The sequence below is a fragment of the Eufriesea mexicana genome, unplaced genomic scaffold (genome assembly GCF_001483705.2).
Source record: "Eufriesea mexicana isolate 0111107269 unplaced genomic scaffold, ASM148370v2 scaffold1030, whole genome shotgun sequence".
Taxonomy (NCBI): Eukaryota; Metazoa; Arthropoda; class Insecta; order Hymenoptera; family Apidae; genus Eufriesea; species Eufriesea mexicana.
In genome coordinates this window covers 796,757-822,420 of record NW_016909159.1, presented here as the reverse complement: position 1 = coordinate 822,420, position 25,664 = coordinate 796,757, and the positions used below count along the sequence as shown (strand labels likewise).

Sequence of the window (25,664 nt, the reverse complement as noted above, 5' to 3'; positions counted from 1 at the left end):
TCTTATAAACAATGAACAATTAAAAATGAATCAATTTTAGAAACGATTTATGATTAATAGAATTTATGTATAATTATTCAATGCATAGAAAGCAACTTTATTTAATTATACTTTAATAAACATATCCGTAAACTGAACTGTCTTGGTATATTTTTGTAATCCTTTAAAAGTATCCAATAATTTAATATATCAATACAGCAACACAGCACACAGACTTGATACCATTAAATAACTGTAATCCTCCTTTTCAATTAGCTACAAGCAGCAATACCTTTGCCATTAACAAAAATTTGTGAAAGAATTTCACACTTACATTATTTAATATTCACAGTGACTTTTTCCACTAGACCCAAGTCAAAAACAAACAATACCTATTAGGTAGGTACAAAATAAACCAATCATAATGTCTCATATTCATCATCACTTATACTTCAATAAATATCAATCTCACAACACATGTGCTAACGCTAAATCTTTCTCTACTCATTCAACCAGCTACCACATGCCCATAACGCTCTGTCAACGTTTCCCACACAGACACGTGGACATGATCATCGTGCATCCTTCAGGAAAAAACCTTCACCAGTTTGTTAATCATCCAAAACGTCCCGAATCATGTAAGCCGATGGAAAGAAAATAACCAAGGCATATCCTCGATAATCGCTAATTGTTGGAAAGCCGGACAGCGGCCTCTGCTGTGAGTCTTCTTGCGCGTATTAAAAAGTGAAAGTAATATTTCATTACGCTCCTCTTTTCGTCTTTCTCACGTTTCCTCCTCAGACACCGCTATTCAACACGGTACAATCCAACGAGAGTACACGAGCCTTCGTTCTTTCTCTTTTCCTGCTTTTCTTCCTCCACCTCTTCTCGATCGGTCTTACAGATAACTGCCTTATCGCGAATAGGTCTCTGAAACGCGACTCCTTCCCCGAAAGGAATCCCGTTCTCGTTCAACAGGCGTCGTAGACGTTTTCCAGCACGAATAAAGTTCTACGAAGCCGCGAGACAATCGACGATGGAAATGGCTGCAAACGCTCGAGCAACGCAGAACAGATAGAGGATGTCGTGGGCGAGGGATCACGTCAATGGTCTGTCGTACCTCCACGGGGAATCCCCCGGCTGTTCTCTGGTGACTTTGACAACCCTCGAGACAATTCGACTTAGGCGTTATCGATTACTTTATTTTTGCTTTAATTTATCTGTCTGTGGTACATACAGGATGGTCCCTGCAATGAAAATTGCTTTAATAACATTATAAATACCGATTACAAATTACAAAGGAAATTGGTACGAATTAATACTGTACACTGCACCGTGAAACGTGTTATTTTAAAACTCTCTCTTACGATCTGTTTTTTTTCTTTTTTCTGTCTTTTTTTTCTCTCATTTCCTTTTTGTAGGATTTTATAATTATCCGTGTGTCTCGTTAAGCATACATTTTGGCAGTTTTAGCTATGCAGAATGGTAATTCGTGGTACAATTAAATTGCAGGTAAATTTGAAAAAAATTTGCAATGCTTTATATTTGAATATCGAAGGAATCGAGTTTGTAACGCACGGAGTATACCTGCTACCGTGTATAGCGCGTGCTACTCCGTAATCTCAGTTGCGACGATGTTTATAAATAGTAGATTTAGTGTAATATACCGATGGAGGAGTTGGAAATATCTTAAGCTCACTGCTGGCTTTCATTTTCTAAAATTAGTGATAATTGAGATTGATTAAAATAGAACACCATATAAAAATGATCTTTAGATTAATGTACATACACGATGTTAATGAAATATGTACTAGGAATAGATGAAAGTATCTCTTTAAGTATACAAGATATTTCATTCGCCATAAACCCTTGAATATCTTCGTTGGGATTATAGAAAAATATTTAAGAATAAAATTGCACGAGTTAAATATTATCTAATAATATTGCACGATTTAAATATTATCTAATAAAGATAAATATCTTTGTGACATCAAAATCTCGAATTGTTCGATATAATTTCGTTAAATATATCTTTTTATATTCGAAGGTCATCTCGACGATTATTTTTAGATAATTATAATCTCAAATAATTTTGACTCGCGGGACTTTTCACGCGAGGACTCGTCACGTTTCGATAAATGCCAGAAATATTCAAGACGTTCACGAACGATGAAACACCTTACATTTTCCTAACGCTATACTTATTTGAAACAACGATATATCTACCGTAGTGATTAGAAATGAACACTATTTTAATCGAGTAACACAAATAAATAGGTTATTAACTGAAATGACCGTTCCGAGAACGTCGAATTGTCCAACTGAATTGAAAAGGAAGAAAACTTCTTCGCGAACAGTCGTTTCCATAATAAATTATTAATAAACGAAGATCACAAAAACATCACACGACAGAAACCGATGCCACTGTGTAAAGGAACAGGACGAAGCAGCATACAATAATCTCCATTAAACGATGTGAATATATTATATTTTCGTAAGAAATTCGCAGAAATATGCATAGCGTATTAATCGTACGACATATGATATAACGTGTGTACATATAATGACGTTAGATTACATTGTGTACTTAAGATAAATAATCCTTACGCGATATAATGAACGATTCAAAAGAGTTTCCCGTGGTACTAGGTTAGAATTGCACACGATGTGTTTACGGCGCGTAACACGTGTCCGATCGGAACGAATGGAATCGAATCAGAAACTGATACATGGAACTCATCCAGAACTCGGAATTCGGAACGATGACTGAGGCGGAAGCGCGAATCCATACTTCGTTTAAACGATCCTTTCGTATCTCGCCCGTTTCACTCGTTTCGTCTCTTAGATCGATCGAAATCGATTAAATTTTCACCATCCATGTCTGGTTTGTGTCCTTGCTTCCCCGAAACCCACAGGGCAAATTATCGACTGCCATATTCGCTCGCCAGCGCCGAGAGTAAGAGAGCGACAATCGAAAAGAAGGAGACGCAGATAGAGCGGCGAAGGGTGGGAGGGAGTGAGAGAGACAGAGAAAGAACGAGTGAGAAACAGAGATCGACGCGCGCACGTGGTGAAAGTTTAACCAATTAATATCGATACAGGATACTTTTTCGCGTCTCTGTTCGCCGTCGTGCGAATTCAACGAGGCGTGCCTCTGTATACGAGGACCAGGTCTCGGGAATTGCTCGAGATTCGAGTCGAGAGCGGGAATTAGAGAGACGAAGAAAGCCGAGTCGAAACGCGGCGGTCGTTCGTTTGCATGCCAAACGGGAAAGTCAGTGCGAACAGGTAACCGCGAAGAATTAGATTGTTGAATAATTTGCTCTGGCTAGTTTAACCTCGCTTCGCGCCAACCAAAGCTCCTCCTTCCGAGACTCGCTGCTCTCCTGGCTCCATCTTACAGGTTATCTCGTCCAACTTCGCTCGACATCTTCTCTTGTACTTCTGCTTCCTTATCATCGTAAATTCCTTCCTGTCTTTCCTCCCTCTTTCCTCTTCCCTTTCACTTTCTTGATTTCTGTTTTATTCTTTTTTTTTTCTTTTTTATTCCCTTTTTTAACGTTTTTCTTCTTTCGCATGTGTATATAATTTTTTTTTTTTCGCTTTTGCTTGTCTGCTTCTTTCATTTGGTTTGGTTTGTTTCGCTGGTTTATTTCAAACGCGGCTAAACAGTTTTCCTAGCCCCCTTGCTCGCTTCGGATGATACTCGCTCAGATGCTTCCTCGCCTCTTCTCCTTCTCCTACTCCCCTGCGGTTCTACGTCCTGATTACATGATTATGCATTTGCCTCTCTCGGCCCAGGGATTGTTCTTCTTGTCGGGCGCGTGTATCAGTGGGTCAGTCTTCTCGTTCTGTTCCACGTACTCCCTCATCCTGGAAGCAAGCAGACCGTCTACTAGAGCGGGTTTACTTTCGGTTTCAACGGTTTCGTTGAGTGTACTGTTTCCGACTAATGCTGAGGATTGCTAGGAATGTTGGCGGTCTGGTGGAGCCTTTTATGGGAGAGTCGTTGACTGGTTGTGAGTACGGAAGGATACATTGTGTATTAAATGGTTTAAATGGAGGTATTATCTGTGGATTTAAAATAGGAATTATTATGTAATATCTTTAATCTTATATGTCACTGTGTTTTTTAAACATTCTATTTTTTAGGTAAGAGGTATGGGAAGCTATAGAAAGAAAAAAAGTATTGGAAAATTATGAGGAAACTTGAGAGTGATGGATGGAAGTAAATATGTGTTTATAAGTGTTTGGTTGATGATGTGTATACATACAGTAAGGAAAGGGAGTTATGAAGCTTGTTTATGTAATGTCATAGAAGATGATTAATGAAAGGAATGAAGGGTGTAATCAGACTGTAATTAAGAGAAATGTACAAAGTTTATTTGTACGTAACATATTTCAAGATATATTTATAAACAAATAAAGAATGAGTTGGGAAATATTAAAATATTCTGAATGTTTGCTTTATATTAACAAAAGGCATTGCAAATAAATGATATAATTATCTAACACATAATAGATAATTTTAGCTATCTACTAATAAATTTAACAAAAAGATGATAAGAAAATTAGTGTGCTATTAATATTACACACGGTGTCCATATTTAATCTAGGAATGAAAATTACTCATTTCACTATGTAAAGACTGTTTCCTATAAAATTCAAATGGTAAAAGTTTGCTTACTTTGCTTAATATCTCGTAAATTAATTACTTTTCGACATAAGTGATCTAGTATTTTTTTGTTAAAAATAACAGGCTGAATCTATTAATACATTAAAAATGATATAATTCCATTTAAAAAACGGAGTTTATATGTTTTTCATGAGTCCATATTTCATCTTATAGTCTCCTTGAAACCATTCAATTTTTATTGTAAACATTTTTCATACAGCGAATAATTAACGAGTAATTTTCATGTATAGATTAAAGTCGGACACCCTGTATATTAATTATTTAATTCTAAAATCTAATATTAATTTTTATAATATTTTTAGTACTAATTATTTACATAAGTTAACGTTTAAAATTATTTATTTATGATTAAAACATATCATCATATATTTTATATCAATTTCGAAAATTCATCAATTTTAGATTCATTTTACAATTATTGATTAAGATTTTTCAATATTGATATCTTTTTAGTGGCATCTAAACCTATAAAACTATTTCAAGGAATATGACTATTATACCAAATTAGTTAAAATTGATTTATATAAAATTTAACTTTTAATAAATTTAAATGTAATATTAAAGAAACTTATAAATATTTGTTTATAGGAAATTCTTACTATATTAATAAATATTTAAACTTAATAATTTTTGTAAATAACAGTAATAATTATATGATAAATTATAAATGATGATTAAGTGATAATTAATTACTTTTTATTCCAACTATACCAGAAATCTTTGATTAAACACTTTGCTGTTATTAAAAGTGCCAAAAATGTTGATGTTAATCTGCAAATTTATCGAAAAGTACAATCAAGTGTATTGCAAAATATCGGAATAGATTGCATGGTAGCATAAATTGTGGAAATGTATGTGCTTGGTACTGAACTCAATTACGGAATGTACTTAAGTATGGTAAAGATATAATTATATAAGGACAGAGATACGATATCGTAAAATGAATGAGTGCATAAATTCCATTGAATACAAATCACGGTATAATCTTATTTTATCTATTGCAATTTTGTGTTTAAAACCTGAAAATTTTCTTCATGACGAAAAGCACTATATTTCGCAATAAATTTGTTAATCTTTGCGTTGATCGAATGTTAAGTCTCTAGATATTCGACATAAGAAAATAAAAACATATTTATTACTATATGTTCATCTGAAATGTTAGCTAAAATGATTTTTCAATAAAAAAAAGAGTCAATATTTTCTTTCATAATTAGTCTAACAGACAAAAAATAAATATACAGTAACTAATAAAAATTTCTAACCAAACTATTTCATTTTAAAATATTATAGTTATATATATTCGAATATTAAATATAATGATTTAACATATAACTATGAAATATAAAACTAATTTAAAATTATTACATAGATATTTATTAATATTTATATATTCATATTTGCAGATTTAATATTCTCTTTCAATTTAAATTGAATTAAAAGCTAAGTGAAATGAATTTAAGTATTAGTTATTTTAAATGAAATAATTTAATTAAAATCAATTTTAACATTAACAAAATTGATATTGTAAACAATTTACAAGTTAGACTACATACAATGCATATCTCTTATTTCAACAAAACAATAAAATTATGCTTTTGATATATAATTTTGATATATAAAAAGCTCTTAGATATATAAATAAATAAATCAATAAATTTATTTTGCTAAAGTAACTGGATATTTTCAACTGAAAAAACAAAAACTAGTCTGAAACCAGTTATTTTGACTAGTGTGAGGAATATAAATTAATCTAGTTATTTGTAATCTGTTTAAAGCAATGTTTTTTAATCTGTTTTCCTTGAAGGCCTTGGAAATTAATAATATGCGTTTGCTTAGATATTATATAGTGAGTATAACATAATATTAATAAATATATATATACTTATAGATAATAAAATATTACATTAACAATATTACAATAATTTCAATGTATTAGTATTAATATTAAATAATATGACAATATTAATATGTTTCTCATAAAAGACTGAAAATTAATATAATGCATTTGTTTAGATATAGTGAGTATAAAATAAATATATATATATTTATTAATAATTTAATATTATATATAACAACACATATTACTTAAATATTATCTAAACATAAATCACTCTTAATTTTGTAAATATTGTACATATCCGGTAATACCAAAAACAAAATTCATTTAACTAACCTAATAATCTTAACCTTAAAAACCATACACAAAATAAACAAAGAAAATCTTCAAACCTGATCCTGAATAGACCCTTCTACGAGGAAAGCTAAAAATTCCATCACCAATATTCTTCTTGTCACATCAACACTGTCAAAACTTCCAAACTAACCTATAAATCCGAGAATAGTCCTTTACCATAATCTCTAAACTAAATAATAACGAATGTCCATGAAATACCGCCGCAAGATATTTCCAGCGAAACGTGGAAAATCGAAATAAATTTGCAGGTGGTCGAGAGCGAAGTTGACGAGATGCAGGAACGCTGTAAACGTAACAAGGTTGCAAGCGATGCAAAGAAAAGTGCAGCGAGGAACGAATAGTTGGCCGTTTTGCCGCGAAGGCTCGGTGAAAGGGACTCGCGGCTACTCTGGCCGATTTTGCGTTCAAGGAGAATTCTGTGTTCGAAGGTTCGCGACTGTTTGATCGCGATCGACCAATTTTTCCTATTTCCTCGCTAAATATCTCCAAACCTGCCGGCTCCCAACCATAACCAGTTCATGTGGTTATACTTCATAACATTAGTCCAATTTCTCTCTCTTTCTCTCTCTCTCTCTCTCTCTCTCTCTCTCTCTCTCTCTCTCTCTCTCTCTCTCTCTCTCTCTCTCTCTCTCTCTCTCTCTCTCTCTCTCTCTCTCTCTCTCTCTCTCTCTCTCTCTCTCTCTCTCTCTCTCTCTCTCTCTCTCTCTCTCTCTCTCTCTCCCTCCCTCCCTCTCCCTCTCTGTGGATAAAATCATAAATAAAGAATAAAGGAAATAATTGGTAATGGTCATTTTTGGTGATTTTAGGATATACAGTGGATTTTGTTGGTGATATATAGAGAATTATAAACAGGTGGATGAAAGAAGGTTAGGAAGTAGAAATGTACACATTAGGGCCAGAAGTCTGGTGTATGAGAAGGAATTTTAGTACTTCAGTGAAAGAGGACAAGGACAAAATCCACTATATATCCTAAAATCACTAAAAATGACCATTACCAATTTTTTCCTTTATTCTTTATTCATAAACAGGTGGATGAGAGAAGGTTAGGAAGTAGAAATGTTCACATTAGGGTTAGAAGTTAGGTGTATGAGAAGGTATTTCTATACTTCAGTGGAACAGTACAAGGAATGTCCCCACCCTTCCTATTTCACTATTTCTGATTGGTGTAATATCACATTTAGTCAAGAGTAATAAAACCTCATCTATGGGTGGTGAACAACAAAGTACACCTGAATGGTCATTCTGAAAATACCAGGATTAAAATTATGTTTCAGATTTTTGGTTTCCAGAATTACTGATGGGTATTTCCCAATTTTGGTTCCCAGAATTACTGTTTGGGGAAAATTAATTTTCACTTTTATTTAAATTGAAATGTAATAATTGTAGATATTTATAGATATAGATTTAGATTTTTTTATAGATTATTATTAGCTATTAATTCAAGGTTATTAAAGATCATTAATTATTGATTATTAAAGATTAGTTAAAAATTATTATATACACTATATTTAAGTAAACATCACAAGCAGTTCTAGTGTTAATAAAATAGCTGAATGTTCCTTACTCTGATAATAATAAAAATGGACATTTCTCAATCCAATCTCAAAATAATTTTTGCACTATTCTTGAAATTATTAAATATATAATTAAATGCAATTAACAAAGATTAGTTAAAAATTAGTATATATATTATAGTTAAGTGAACTTCACAAGCAATTATAGTGTTAATAAAATGATTCAATATTCCCTGTCCTGGTAATAATAAAAATGAACATTTTATACTGAAATTTTTGCATTATTTTTGAAAAAATATTAAAATAATGTAAAACAATAATTGATTTATTTCACTGATACCTAACTGAAGAATAAACTTCACATTATGAACAGTCCAGTCAAATTGAACCTGGTCTCAAGTATCAAAACTGAATTTCCTCAACAGAGCTATTTCTCAAGTAATATTTCTTGCTGTTTCCTCTTAAATAAAAAAAGAAAGAGGTCAAGTCTTGGTAAAATTGAATTTCTCTGACCTGATATTATTTCAGAAGTTTAATTGAATTTTCTCTATGCAGACCGATATTTTACCCCGTCTATCATGGTACCTTCGGTTTTCTTCGTTAAACCAGATTTATGTGACTTTCTATTGCGTTCTGCAGTTCTCGCTGATCTCCAGATATCCCACGTTATCTCAAATTTACATCTGATCGTAAAGAATAGGTTGAAAGGATACGGCACAGATTCCTCAAGTATGTCGCTGAGTAAAGCAGGTCGTCCTATGCCTAGATGCAATCGCAACTATAATTCCACTGTGCTTTTTTCAGGCTGATGAGCTGCTGGGGGAAAGGATTGGTTCTAGATCATGCGTCTAACATCGAGATAGTGAAGACTTACGTAATGGTAATATGAGTAATTTGTGTATTACCGAACACGTTTATGTGATGGAAGTGATACAGTAGAGCTATGTAGTCAATCAGGTATTTAAATTTGCCAAGAGCAATTTGAAACAGGAATTTGAAACGTATAGAAGGTATGTATCCTGCCAACTCAGAGTCATTCCCTTTTTTGTTGCAGTATTAATGAAATTATAAAGAAAAAGAATTTTATATCACACGAAAATTTTAACAGAATTTTATATCGCAAGAAAATTTTAACAGAATTTTGTATGAAATAAAATTATTAAAAGAATTTTTTACAAAACAAAATTGTTACAAGAATTTTATAGTAACATTTTTAAATACATTTAAACACAAATTTGGAAATATTAAATATGTTGACATTTAAATACTATTTTATATGTCATATGTTAATATTTGAATACTCAACTCAGAGTCATTTCCTTTTTTGTTGCAGTATTAATGAAATTATAAAGAAAAAGAATTTTGTATGCAATGGAACTTTTAAAAGAATTTTGTATGAAATAAAATTGTTGAAAGAATTCTGTGTGAAATAAAACTGTTAAAAGAATTTTATGTGAAATAAAATTGTTAAAATAATTTTGTCTGAAATGAAATTGTTAAAAGAATTTTATGTGAAATAAAATTGTTAAAATAATTTTGTCTGAAATGAAATTGTTAAAAGAATTTTATAGTAACATTCTTAAATACATTTAAACACAAATTTAGAAATGTTAAATATGTTAATATTTAAATATCAACGAATAAATGTGTATAAATATTTCTAATATCCATTCCTAATATTTCGTATTTAAATTTAGAAATATTCGACACATTTTTATACGAAAAAAAATATTTTTGAATAGTAATTTTTAGTGTCTATTACGTTAAATTGGCTGAATTTCGTTTGCCAATGAAACTGATTCCTTTCCTGCACAGTTTGTGATAATAAAATTGTCATTAATAGACGAAACGAATTGATCTCGAGCAAATGAACATTTTGAATCTCCTGATTAGTGAATATGAATAATAATTGCAATCATGAAAATCTTCTGTTCTCGTTAAACACCTCACAGCTTAGCGGAAAATGCGAGGAAATTATAGGCTTTCACTTATCGCTCTTTATTAGAAACGAATGTGGGTTAATGACCTGTTGCTGCTGGCACAGAATACTTTTCGACGCTTGTAATTTCAGTAACTGTTTCGCTTGTTTAAATGCTGTCACGTTACTTGCAATTATACGAAAATTTTGTATTACAGTGGAAATTATTAATTTCTTCCACGAAAGCGGTTTATTGGAACATAATTAGTAAAAGTTAAGGTAATGGAATGGTTTTAAACGGAGTTATTAGTACTTTCAATGCTACATTCGAAACTTGAAACCAATTAGGTTTCAAAATTTATACACTTTTTTTTTTAATAAAACTAGCATTATTATATTAAAATGTGGATCTTTTTCTGTTATAAATTTTTATTGTAAGTTTTCACGATTAAAAATGGTGCAAAACTGAACTCTTAACAAAATTTACAGTTTAATTTATAAATCAATATAATTTTTATTAATCTTAATCGATTATTAAATATCGACAATAAATAAATAATATGATTAATAATGTAACAAACTTAAAACAAGAAATTATGTTTAATTGCTTTTATATAATAAATAAGGATTAATAAAATTTCCAATAATATATTATTTTAGCAATAGAAATTCTTTTTTTTCAAGATTTATTATTATCTGGAAAAATATTAATGAATACAGTAATTAGTTTAGCTAATAAACTCATTATAAAGTTAAAGCCAGAATCAAATAACAAAATACTACAAATAACAAATATATACATAAATATGATTAATAATTTTTCTTTAAAGTTTTGTTTAATATAATATTCTAAAATAATTTGAATATTTGGAAGAATTTTGTGAATAAAATTACATTTACTCACACTAATTCATATTCCAAATATTCAAATACAAAAACTGAGATAAATTTAGAATACAACACGACTAAAAAATAATACATAATTGGTTCAAATATAAGAAATTTACAAATAAACATTTTACGATACAGTAATAAAAATGTTAGTTAAAAAGACTAATAAATAAATGTATGTATATATATTTTCTATAAAAAAGCAATTAACGTGATGACCAAGTTTAATAACCTCGTATAAAACATTTTGTGTCACATTAGCCATATTTCCTGTAATTTTAGAATGTTATTCAATAGCAATATTTATTACCGAGTTACTTTGGCACTAAAGAAATTAATTACCATAAAGATTAATGAACCTGACATTCTTAACACAGAGTATTATTTTACAAAAATAAAATAAAATAAAGTAAAATAGTTATTTTTAATCTGATTTCACAGGAAAACATGGATGATGTTAATCAAAGTTTCTATATTTATATATGTATATTCAAATGGAAATTTTATACTGTAATAATAAACCTAATTTTTAGAAAGTCAGTGGAGAAATCTGTTCCAAATCATATGTATAAACAAGAAGATAATTTGACTACTATTTCCAGGATTTCTTACACTATTTTGAAGATTTGATTAAATCTATCTTTTTGTTATATTTTGGAGTAATTGTTTAAAAATTCTTAGCCATGAAATTAATTAATTGCCAAAAACGATAAATTTTTCATTTTATTCGTTATTGCTGATATTTAAAATATATATTTGTTTAATATTCATTTCTCAATTTTTCATTTAAATCTCAGTATTTAAATAAAATACTAGTATTCAAATTTTTAATTTAAATTTAAATTTTAGTATTTAAATATAAATATTGGTTCTTAAATTTTTAATTTAGTATTACAATTATACATATGATATATTTATTTATTTAATACCAGATAGAATAAAACATTTCACATGATTATTTAGATAATTTTCCTTACTAGTAATCAATGATTTTTTCTGTCTTTAGTAACATAGTTAATTAAAGAAAAATTAAATTTTCATAATCTTAAAAGATGTTCTACCAAATATAATTGGAAATAATTTAGATGGTTACGATAAATGGTTCATCCTGCATATATTTTGATTCATGTTACTTATTTAAGTGTAAAATAAAATAAATTTATAATAAAATTGCAAAATAAAATAAATATAGTATTGTATAATATTCTAATATCGTATAATACGCGATTTTTATAGCGCGACATAACCTAAGATAATTTTAATTGATAAATGCAAATTACTCGTATACTAGCAATTTGCACAAAAAATGAATAAAAAATCAAATAATTTTAAAACAAACATAAAACAGGATAATTAATTTTTTTATAAGTAAAAACATAATGATCATATGAAAGAGAATTTCATTTTATTAAATAGAATCACATGCTTTTTAATGCACTAATCAATGCAATTCTGCATTCTCTGCAAATAAATATTAACGACCATATGTATATCGAATAATTATCTAGTTTGAAAATACTTTAATTTAAATATTGCTAAGAGATCATCACATAAAGTAGAGTCACACATAATTAAAAATACAAACTATTATTTAACCTAAAAAAAGGACACAAAAATTATCGGCTAATATCTGAATCCACATAAATAGAAAAATTGTTACCAAGAACTGTACGTCTTACTGACCACATTGTTCTTATTATGATATAGAACAGTTTCTAAAAACTTTCACGCCAAATCTTATTTTCTGAATTATTATTATACTATACTACGTATTAATATTATCGACTTCGTCACCTTTAAATCTCGTACAAGAGTTCCTTTGGATATAGACACATCATGTAAAAAATTCTGCTCATTAGAACCAACTTGTTACCTAAACTGAAACGCTATATTCATGCGTGTCGTTGCCACGGACAATGGCGTTTCTTCCAAGATTTCTCAAAGCGCGCGAAGGGAAAAAGCGCAGAGGATAAAGGAGGAAAAATGTCCGGCGTTGGGTGCACGCGTGAGCGAGAGATTAGCCCGATCGGTAAGAGAGGAAAGAAAAAATGGGAGAAACCTTTCACTCCGGCACTCTCCGAGTAGCCGACCGCGGAAACTTTTTGCTTTCGTGTACGATTCCCCTCGAAAACCGCAACGGACGACGTCGCTCGAACGCTGTTCCGCGTTTATTCTGCAACGCCGTGTGACTTCCCATATGTTGTCAAGTCTTGAATGTGGGTGTCGTTAGTCACGCGTCGCCATGACGGTTTTCTGCATTGCACACAGAATTCCAGGTTAATTGCGTGCGTCCATTCATAACCAAACAAGATCGATGTGGCTGAGATTATTCCAGTTGCTTGTTTGTTGACTCGGTTGAATTCTTGTTTATAATAGCAATCATGTTGTGTACGGATATATGTTTATGATACATTAGTTAATTGATATATACATATGTATATAACAATAATTAACCTATATGTTTATCATATACTAATAGTTAATAATATAAAATAGTTTGTTTTCTGTTTATTTTGAATGACTTCAGGATTGCTAATGATGATTACTGTGATATGTAAGTATGTGGATATTTCATTAAAATAATTTATGATTTGTTGCTACATTTAATAGTATTATTCTGATAATAGTAAGTATCGCAAGAGTATTTTTAAATATTATGAAAGTAGTTAAGTGTTAAGGTATATTTATTTATGTAAATGATGTGGAGATTAGTAGCAATATTGGTTTTACATTAATTTTAATTTTCTTTTTATGTTATGTATTATTATTTGGTTTAAAACAGTACTTTAAAGATATAAAAGTGTTTAATATATGAAATAATATGATGATACTTATTTGATATTTCATATAGAAGAATTTAATTTATATAAACTTAATAATTTGATACAAAGTGACCAAATAACAAAAGAAGAAAGGACTAATATGTTCCATGATATTAAAAGCCACCACAATTTTATATTAAAACAGTTCCCATTAAAGGACTGCAAGTACCATCACTGATTAAATTTGGTGAGAATTTAATAAGAAATAAATCACTGTAGAGAGATTTTTTAATAAAATTTAATTTTATTACTCAGAATTCTACTGTTAAATTTATTATAGATAGATGGGAATTTTCAGTTAAAATATACTGCCATGAAAGTGTTAATTTCTTTAATAAGTTTCTCTGAAGTCTGTTATTATTCTATACTGTGTTTTATGCGTTTAATATTATTTAATATAATTGATTTAATAATCATAGGATTTATAAGTCTAGGTACTTGTGACACCTTTGACTTATTTAATGATAAAATGATAACAGCAATTAATAATTTATTGATTGTTAGATTATTTAGCAATAATTTTTAAAATAGAATTAAATACATTTTAATAATTAACATAACGATTAAATCAATTAATCATAAAATCGTCAGATCGTCAGTAATCACTTTCTATCACATGCTTTAAGGATAAAGTCGTGGATATTAACGTTATTTAATTTAAATGATAAATTACTCGAGAAACCAACTTTAATATATTTAAACGTTTGAGTTCAGTGAATGTATACGACTTCATTAATCCTAGTTGGCGGATTTTATTTCCCAATATGCGTCGCACTTCGTTCTATAAATATTTATGTTATAACTTCCTCCAACATATAACCTATTTTGCATTTTTTTGTTAGAATTACATCAATTACTATTACAGATTACAAATTATATCGTATTTTATTGCCCGTTACTAAATCGTATTAACAATTAATTTTAACTCTACATAATTTCGATTCGTAATTATTACTATTTATAATTTTTTATATGTTTCATATTTAATATTAAATGAAGTGGAAATTTTAGTATACAATTAAAAAATCTTGAAGAATATATAAATAAATTATTTATATGAATAATAATGCAAGATATATAGTCTCGAAATAATTCTAATTCTCAGTTAACCTACAAAACCTACACCTCAACTAACCTACAAAATTATTAAAACAAATTTTTAAAAATATTTTCTACTTTTGTATAAATTAAAATATTACTTAAATTATTATCCCAACATTTCAATGCACTGATTCAAAAGAATTTAATTACCATTTCACTAGGAATTTATCTTTGCAATACAAAGTTTCCAAAATTTCCATAATACGATTTTCTTTTGCATCCGTATATATAATAAATTCAATATCAATAATATATATGTACATACATATTTTGTTGAGTTATTTTAACCAATTTTATTCATATAGCCTTGAAACTTTCCCCTTGTTATACCATATTGTTCCAAACACTTCGTTTTAGCATACATATTTAATTTGGAATTCGTATTTCGTTCAAGCCTCATGAAACGAACCTTCCCTTCGCAACCGAACTTTACAACATAACCTAAAACGACGGTACACAATTTAATATTTATTTTCCACACCCACGTTTGAAAAAAAAGCGAACTTTTCGAACAATTAGATAAATCGATAAGATCGAAACCACTGAAATAACCCAAGACTGATAAGCATCGGAAGCGAATAGCACGTGAGTCAACGAATCGACAGTAGGGGGAGGAATGAGAAAGGGAAGGCGGTAGTGTGAAGGGAGCAGGAAAAGAAAATGAAAGTCAGCTTCTCGGGAGAAGGACGATCGATTTCAAGCAAAGCAGTAGGTGCACGCGGCTATCCGTGACAATAAAAAAACGAATAAATTACATAGACTCCAGGGTTCATATAACACGATGTAAAAATCGTAGCAACGTTCGTATAACACGGTAAAAAGATCTTGTATAACACGACATAACCTTACATTTTCACAGTGTAGTAACACATTGCGTTATAAGAAGCAGTTGGTGGAAATGATGTATGCTGTGACGTCAGAAGTAAAAACAAGCGTTGATATCGCTTGATGTAGCTGTATCCAGAGCTGTGCTAGTATAACGCGGATTCCCGTAATGCTGCGTTCACACCGGTGTACGCGAATCACGTTGTCTGGCTGTGTGGACACTTTAACGATTATCTTGCGACAACTCGTAAACAATGAATATAGGTTTCATCGAGAGGCGGTAGATCAAAGGGCCTATGGGTGAGTCAGACGTATCTAAACGAATGCATATATATATATATATATATGATACGATGCTTCCTTATTTTTAAGCAATATTCACAATTTTTAATTAAAATACTGTGTTTTATATCAAAATTACTTCTTGCGTAAATTCTGGAACACCCAATATTTTATCTGCAATTGATGAGCATTGAGATGGTTTGAAAATTACGAGATGAATTGAAGCATACTATGATTATTTATGTAGGTGTGTAAAGCAGAATTTTATGAAAGACCTTCTATAAATATGTTTATACAGACTGAAGTATACGTCGGTGTGTATGTGTGTGGGATTAAACATTCGTGTGCTGCAGTGTCGGTACGAACTGTGCATGAGTAGAAATAGTCGCTGATAGAGTGAGCCAGTGTAAACGCGGCATAACAGGCAATGTATTTCCCGTGTTACACGAGAGTCAATTATATTGCGACCGGATTGATTACATGTCAGCACGACAATTGTCATTATTGATGTTGAGTCATTGCTTTTAAGCATTATAATTGCAGCTTATATTACTATCATGTCAGAAACAATTGAAAGAACATTACAATCGTGATTTTCGTTTTTAAATAGTATATCGTCGTTGATGTAAATCTTTTTCGTCTTCACGTACTATTTTAAGATTATTTAAGATTTTTATTATTTCATTAATGCTAAAGGTCATATCAAGATTATAAATTAAATATGTTTGAATTTATTTTATCATGTGCTATTAGCCTTGATAGAAAACTTTATATATTTTTAAAAAATAACAGTGACTTTAGAAAAATTCGACTCCAGGGACCCCAGCATAGGAATTTTCAGATATCGCCGTTAAGCCACAACCACACTTGATAAATATTTAAAATAAGTATTATTAAAGCAACAATAATGCTCTAATCATAAATGTGTCAAAAACTATTGAGTAGTTGTCCTTATAATGATTCATTTTCTTGAACTGGATTAAATCTACAAACCTGTGAAGTTTCAACTAAATCAATGACCCGAAGGACTTGCACTCTCCTTGATAGACATCCTATTTATCTTACCTACATATATGTAAATGCATATATATGTAACAGTTTCTTCAAATAGATTTTCTTGAACGACAAATTGTACACTGGACTTTTGATTTATTTTCGCACAAGAAATCACCTCTTACCTATCTAAACAATACTTTCACCTATCACCTGTTATACCTATAAATATTAGAAAATAACTTAAAATTATTTGGAAAATAGTTTAACACATTTTCAAAAGCACTCCTTTGTCAAGTGTGACTCGACACCAGTTTTTATCACAGAAAAATAGAAAATAAGTAACTACTCGAATTACTTAAATTCAAAATATGAATTACAACAATGATTGAGAGTTATATTTAATATAATCAGTAAACAAAATTCTTTAAAATAAGTAACACTCGAGGAACTCTGTCCCGTGAAGTAAATTTCAAACAAAATACTTAAAATAGTAGGGAGTTATTGACAACAATATTGAAAAATAATTCGGAGTGCAAATGGTTAATCACTAACTACAAAAATTTCTCAAAATGCACAAAATATTCACAATCCTCAAAACGATAAAAATCAATAAAATACTGGGAAGAGAAATACTCAGAAAATCAACAAACGTGAATTTGTAACATTCGTTCCCAATATTTCTCATATCCACTCATATTTTTGCCTACATATAAGTCTGAAAACCGCGCCTTTCCATTGCACGGGGGATACCTGCCAAGCGAAATTCCTACAGTTCCGATGCAATTGATTCGTTTGCGTGAGCCAGTTGGTATGTGCACGCAGTCTAAGAGTCTAAAAGTGATCAGTCCGCGAACATATGCGATTAACGGACACTCCACGTCCAAGGAGATCCTGTCCCCAGCCGTGTAATATGGGAACGCCGGTGTAATTTAGCCTTGACTGTCGATTACTAGCCGCGTGTTGCGGCACACCACGCTACGCCATGCCGATTACATCGCCATCTATGTGTCTCGCGTTCCTCGATTCGTCTAGGAAGCGGCTTCTATGATCGCGTTGTCCGAGCGACTTTCACACGATACCGGACGATTCTTTCGATCAAACCAATACCACATGAATCGATCAATATTGCGACGCTCGATTCAACATTGAATTACGATATTGGATGAGATTCTATAGAGTGATACGGAAAGAAAAGAGTTAGATTCTAGAGATTATATTAGCCTGATACGAAGATTCTGTCATTATTTTAATTGTATCATTGTTTTAATTGTATCTTTATGATTACATTTAATTGCCTTTTGGGATTCTTATAAATTACTGGTAGGTGGAATGTGTATAGGGTGTTTTTACAATATTTGATAAGATTATATAGGATGATACGGAAAGAAAAGAGTTAAACTCTAGGAATTTGCGTCAGCTCCTAACATAATCTAAACTAGCCTTTTTTTTTTTTTTTTTTTTCACGTGAGGAAATCTTCAAAAGATGACCGACCCCCCTAGGGGAGGGGGTGGGATTATGTGGGATTTTAACCCACTAAAACCCCCACGATGGCCACCCTATCGCGACAGTGGAGCGCCCTGGACTTTACGAGCCGACGCAATTGTCAGGGCGCCCCGGCGGAACCTAACCTAACATAACCTAATCTACCCAATCCTACCTTACCTAACTTAACCACAGCAGAGCACAGTAAAGCGTCGAATACAACCGAATAGCAACGAATAACACAGATTCCTAACCTAACCTAATTTAATCTAACCTAACCTCAGCAGAGCACAGCAGGTTCTGCCATTATTTTAGATTTTAATTGTATCTTTACGATTACATTTAACTGCATTTGGGGATTTTTATAAATTACGAGAAGGTGGAATGTGTATACGGTGTTTTTACAATATTTGATAAGATTATATAGGGTGATACCGAAATAAAAGTACTCTAAGAGTTTGCGTCAGCCCGATATGAAGGTTCTGTCATTATTTTAGATTTTAATTGTGCCTTTATGACTTTATTGAGGATTTTCATGAATCACAGGTAGATGAAACGTATATAGGGTGTTTACTATAACATAGTTCAATTATGGGATACTGTGTAGAACTATGGGATTGGACGATACAGATTTTTGAACACCTCAGTAGATCATATATATTTTTTTCTTCCATTAACAGTCAATCATCCTATAAATCATTGATACTGATATGGTGATATCAGAAAATCGGTCGAGAAGAGAACTATTAATATTTCGAATGTTGAAACAGCAGCTTCAGATATTTTACTGCGATAAAGAATACAAACGCCATTCAGTACTGTATGATTGTATTGATTTGTTACAATATGTCACTATCAACTCTTCAAGGACGTATGATTTCACATAGTCGATACTTTGAGTAATATAGATTTTCAGGATGAATCGAGATTAAATCATGCTTCAAACATATCTAACTCGCAAAGTTAATTGACAATATCTTTACCTAATTTAGTGTAATAAATTTTGGATCATTTTTCTAGACATAAACAAAGATAAATTAGAATTTTGAGGTTAGAGTTCTCCCAAATATTGAAGAGAATTTAATAATAATAAATTGACAGTAACAAGTAACAAATGAACGAAGTTACAATTGAAAGTTAATTAATAATTTTTTCCAATTTACCTAACCTAATCTGAATAAATGAATAAAGATACAATTGGAAGTTAATTAACAATTTTTCCCAATTTACCTAACCTAATCTAACTAATTTACTATCTAAAGACTTTCAAAATGCCGATTACAAATATTGTCACCAAAATGTTATCAAATTTGACACAGAATACGATTATCAAATCATGTTAACATATTGATAATAAAAATATCACTAGATTGATATATACCAACATATCAGGTGAAGGTTATGGTGGCAAAATTTAAGTCCCTTTTTGGTATACATTTTCAAACAATTTTCGAAGGATGACATCAAAATCAATGCAGAATGCACAGATGAATATAATTTTGTAACCAAGCCCTCCAGAAATTTGGTGCCAAACTGGTGTCATGTTATAACCAAATTGCTTACTGGGCAGTTGCAAATTGCATATAGCTTTTAATGTTAGTGACATTAATGGCATCACCATGGCTTCAACCGGTGTAATCACTTGAAACAATAATTTGGTGCTTTGCAACATTATTAACAGAGATTATAGTCATTGCTTCTGACTCTAATGCTCTCTAAATCCCTATTTTAGGTTATAATTGGCACATGCTGACAGAGTAGTAGGATAGGCTAAATTACTATAATTTTCCTGTTAAAAGAATATTTCCAAAATTTCAAAAATTAATCATTTTTTATTTTTCTAAAAATTCATGCTCTTAAAAATATACTTAATAATGTACTAATAAAATATTACTATAATGTATCTGGAATTGTTTTCAAATATTCCTCCCAATTTCCTTATTGCTGATTTGCATGAAGCAGTGAGATGTATGTAAAAGTAATATTGCCTTTATTCAAACTAATAGACTTTGTTTCAAAATTGCAAATGTACTATTACAATTATATTATTTCTGATGAACAGCATCATGACAACTATGGAGATTTATTATACTAACAGTAACTGCAATAATTTTTAATATTTTTGTATGAAAAGATTGTAGATGCTCCTGCAATATAAAATTAAAAATTTTGTAACCAAATTAACTGCAAAAAATTTACCATTTCTTAACAATAATTGTAAATAAACGATAATAAAATTGAGGTCTAGATGGAAATATCTCCTTATGTTAATGATTAATACCAAAATTAACTACCTATAATTCGTATTTAAAGAGATATTGTTGTAATTTGACGTAAAAAATCGATTTTTTTTAACATTTTTTCAAAGTGTACACTTTTGATAATGTTTGTGTAAAAGGATTTGTTCGAATTCGTAAAATTAGCAAAGTTATGGATGTTTAAAATGCGGTGTACAGACATTGCACAACGAGTAACGAAAACTTCAAACGCGTTTTTCTCGAAACTATGTTTTTCGAACTGGCTGACGGTATATCTCGGGTTTTGGTTGACCGATTGACTCGAAATTTGGAGGACATCTTCACTGGATGTACCTTCATCGCGTGAACCATGGATTTCAAAATCTGATGCTTTTTTCTATTTTTGTTCTCTCCCAAAGATCGAAAAGCACCAAGGAAATCGATATTTAAACTTCAAAATGCTACCATTTTTTTAATTTTCGTAATTTCACTGTTTTGGTAGTTCATACTATAGCTATATTTATACTAATTAAGGTGCTTTTTGGTTTTTTCGTTTCCGACAACCAGATGGTCCGAAATCACGTCAGCCATTCGAGCCCGTTTTTAAAACCATGATTTACCTAAGGCTATATAATTTCCACAATTTTCATTAATTTTGTTAAAAAAAATTTGTAAATATTCTCCAAGCATAAATAAATCTGTGTGCGAAAACTGTATGCCAATATGTATCATGGTTTCCTTACAAAAAAATCCCTAAAATGTCGATTTTTATAGGCCAGATTACAACAATACTCTCTTAAATATAATATAAATAAATAAAAATAATTAAAGTGGCTCAATGAAAATAATTGTATAAAATTAGGTTTCTATTTGAATAAAGATTAATATCAATTTTGATAAAAGAAAAGTGGCTCAATAAAAATAATTATATAAAATTAGGTTTCTATCTGAATAAAGATTAATATTAATTTTGGCCAAAGAAACTGCATATCTCTTGTAATTATAAAGATTGAAATATATGAAACAAGTCATTTTGATCCATTTAGTAGCTAATGCTTTAACAATAAGTGTATGTCTACGCCATTGCCTCGTGTCATTCGTTTTCGTTCTGTCTCGCTTGGTGTCCACGTGTCCTATTCCCTCTTTACGTCACGTGATGCTACATGATCCGATTCGCAGAAGCGACGCTGTCGGTCAATAATGGAAGTACATGTGCCCTATCTTTACGATTGTGTTGGAAAAGGTGAACCTATTACACCATGACTAATCAGATTCGCGTTCCTTCCGCAAGTCAACTTCCTAACTTTGCATGACACTTGAATGAATCCAAATGTAAGAATAAATAGCTCTCAAACGGTAAGGGACAGAAAAAGATTTCATTGGACAAACTTAAAGGACATCGAGTGCGTTTACGTTACTCGCTAATTTTTTTCAAATTTCGTCAATTTTCAAAAAAATTTTCATTATTATTATAATGAATATTTTAACGACGAATTGTCAAGCAATAGGATAAAAAAAAAAAAAAAATAGCGCACCTTTTATTTCGCAGTATTCTCTATCTATTCACGTTGGTCAAATTTCCAAGAAATGCTCGAAATAAAACAAATTTCACGAATTTGAAAAAATTCACGGGGCACCATCATTGCAGTCAACGTGTTAATCTGGAAACAATAAAGTTAAAATATCATCTGAACGAATTAACCTTTTGCACTCGAGAGGCGCCTCTCAGTCGCCATTTAATCAGATTCTAAAGATGGATGTTAATTAATATATCAAATTTACAATTACCCAACGATGCGTGGAATATCGAAGTAAAATAATTCTACGTCTTAATTTGCATACGATTTCTTATTTACCATTTTAGAAATATCGTCGACTTTATGACAGAAAGTCTTCGAATTACTATTTTCCTGTAACGAAGAAATAGTCGAGTGCAAAGGGTTAACAAAATTTTTTAAATACTCTAAAATCAGATTTAAACACTGGTTAAGTGTACGTGCATTTGAGCCAAAGGTATGCATTTCAATTAAAAGGACAGGAGAATGAAGACAATTTTCATTACCTTCGAGACAGACTTCAAGAAATTCTTATAATTCTGAAGACGTTGAATAGATTATGGCAATTTTAAGGATGTGTGAAAATGCATTTAAGCCTGTTGGGATATAATATCTTGGGATGATTTTAATACCAGAGAGGTTACCAATTCCAAAACACTGTTAAAATTTGATTAGGTTCTTATTAACTTGTGCTATAGTAATGTTTGTCAACGATGTATTGTCTAAAATGATTAATCATGAATCATGATACTTTCTCAAATATTTCTAAAGTAATAAAATTCATTTTGTCTTTCAGACTGGTTAATGACTGACTAAATGTATTTTATAGGTTAGGGTTAAAAATATTCTTTGACTGCTTGGAAGTATTATTTTATTGGAAAGTATTCAAGTAAGTATATTATTGTAAAAATGATGAAAAATGTATGAATCCTTTTATATGCACATATTTTATATTATATTATAAGAAAATTAAAGAATATCGTCGTTTAATAAGAATTTTATTTTTAGACTTCCATCTTGAGACACTGCTGCCCTCTATGTAGAACCAAACACATTAAAAGATAGAATATAGTAATTAAAATACCCAGATTCTAGTAAATACATTTCCAACTAGAATTTGACAACTCTTTTCAATTATATCCCAAATATTTTATTAATTTTTGAAAAATGATGTAAAAATTATTATACTTGTCAAAAATTAAAATCTATTTAAAAATTGAATATTCTTAAAAAGAATCTTATAAGGAATTGTTATACATTTTGATTTTTATATTGCTGCATATTTTATATTACTCCTCAAAGGTAGTATAGAACTATTAAAAATAAATATTCACGTGAAAGTGTTTGTAAATGTCAATTCATTCATGATTATTCCAAAGCAAATAATTTCAGTGCAATACTGTCTGGAAATAATTATAGGACTTTCTAAACATAGTTTTAAGGTGATATTATAATGAGGAAAGATAATCATAGTCGTTCCTGAAAGATTTAAGATCCTTACAATTATAGTAGGTGTAAGACATAATAATAGATACCAATTAAGCGACTAGATCACGCAACACGATAGGTCGAGGGAAAGTAATTAAAAAATCTCGAGGTCGGATGACAACATATAATCTACGATTAATAGATTCCAGATTGGAAATGGAAACCAGAATATCTGATAATAAGATTTATGATAAATTAATAAACGTTGAATATAATTATTTAAAATCAAAAGAATTCGTAAACTGAAACGAAAAAGATTTTAATTGAGATATTTGGAGATTTCTGAATTCGACTTTTCTATATAATGTACATAAATACATATCAAACTGATAACAAATATTTTTAAACTGGATATTTATTTCATTTATGGCACTTCATGTAGCAATAAAGTGAGATATCCGGTACTATTCATCGAGATATACAGGGTGTCCCGCAACGTTAGTATAATCTGGGAGAGGGTGATTCTACGTGAGAAAACAAATCAAAAATAAAGAATAAAATTTTTGCGTTCGAAGCTTCGTTATCGAGAAAATCGACCTTGAATTTAACAATTATAATAAATATATATTAACAATTATTGTTAGTTATATTTTAACAATTATAATAAATATATATTAACAATTATTGTTAATTATATTTTAACAATTATATATAATTGTTAAAATACTAATGGTACAAGTCATTTTCACGTTTCATATATTTCAAACTCTCAGTCTGGAACTTAAATTCCCATTAATAATATCCTTTTGGTATAAAATACAGCTGGATTTAATTCTAATATGGTAGATGATCTCATGCAATTACTATTGTTATTTTACGAGTTAGAATAAATTACAAACAATTTCGATAGAACGTTGTACAAGTTCTTGTACTCGATAATCACTGAAAAACGTGAACAGCATTCGCAACGAATTAAGTAAAAGGAGCTCGAACTCCAAAGGTTTTAAAACTACACGATTTTCTTATATTTAATTCGATATAAACAAATAAAATTGTAAAAATTGTGTAAATGTCAAAACCGATAAAACCATAGCAAAATAATTATCAATAAAGAATAATAAAATAAAATTAATTTAAAATTAAGAAACTACTTTCAGTGAAATTATTCACCAGCTACAAGATTAACAAGTATTGCTTAAACAAATTTGTTATAAAATTGAATAAAATTACTTTCAAAAGAAATTCGATATTTTGAAGGAAAACTGTATAAATGAATAATAATTTTATTCCTCTGTGACAGCTATACACGTGAAATAATTATTCACTATTGAGAAATGCATAAAAGTATCCACTGGGTGATTGAAACTCATTATTCGATGAAATAATTAACAACAATTAAATTCAACAATCTCGGCCATTTTTAACGTTTAATTATTTGAGTATATAGTAATAATAACCCTCTGACTCCACTACAACAGAAAACCCAGAATTACCTAATATTGATTTGACCTAATATCCCAATATAATATAAAACAATATTAAAAATAGCATTTCTCGATAATCTGATTTTTTCGTACAAACTGGAAGTTTTAAGATTAATTAACATGGAAATTAATGATATAGATGATCAAAAAGAAACTGGAATATTCTAACAAATTTATAACACGGAAATTCAACAATTTTGGAAACTATATTTTATTAATAATAATAAGAAGAAGAAGAATAGTTTGTTAAGAATTAAA

At 30.0% G+C, this 25,664-nt stretch overlaps 1 protein-coding gene across 5 annotated transcripts in view; it reads right to left on the bottom strand.

The window, feature by feature from the left end:
• Positions 1 to 482: 482 nt before the first annotated feature.
• Ggamma30A (guanine nucleotide-binding protein subunit gamma-e) overlaps positions 483 to 25,664 on the bottom strand; it is a 53,841-nt gene continuing 28,659 nt past the window's right edge. For 2 of the 5 annotated variants that reach the window (XR_001890210.1, XR_001890207.1), the window contains exons 3-4: positions 2,587 to 3,852; positions 483 to 1,694 (exon numbers count right to left, since the gene is read on the bottom strand). Coding sequence is in view for 1 of the 5 variants with exons in the window: in XM_017899994.1 (XP_017755483.1) it covers positions 3,747 to 3,852 (106 nt within the window). In the remaining 4 variants the exon portion in view is untranslated. Of the gene's footprint in view, positions 1,695 to 2,485; positions 3,853 to 25,664 lie in introns of those variants that run through there. The other 3 variants (XR_001890208.1, XR_001890209.1, XM_017899994.1) reach the window with 3 other exon arrangements.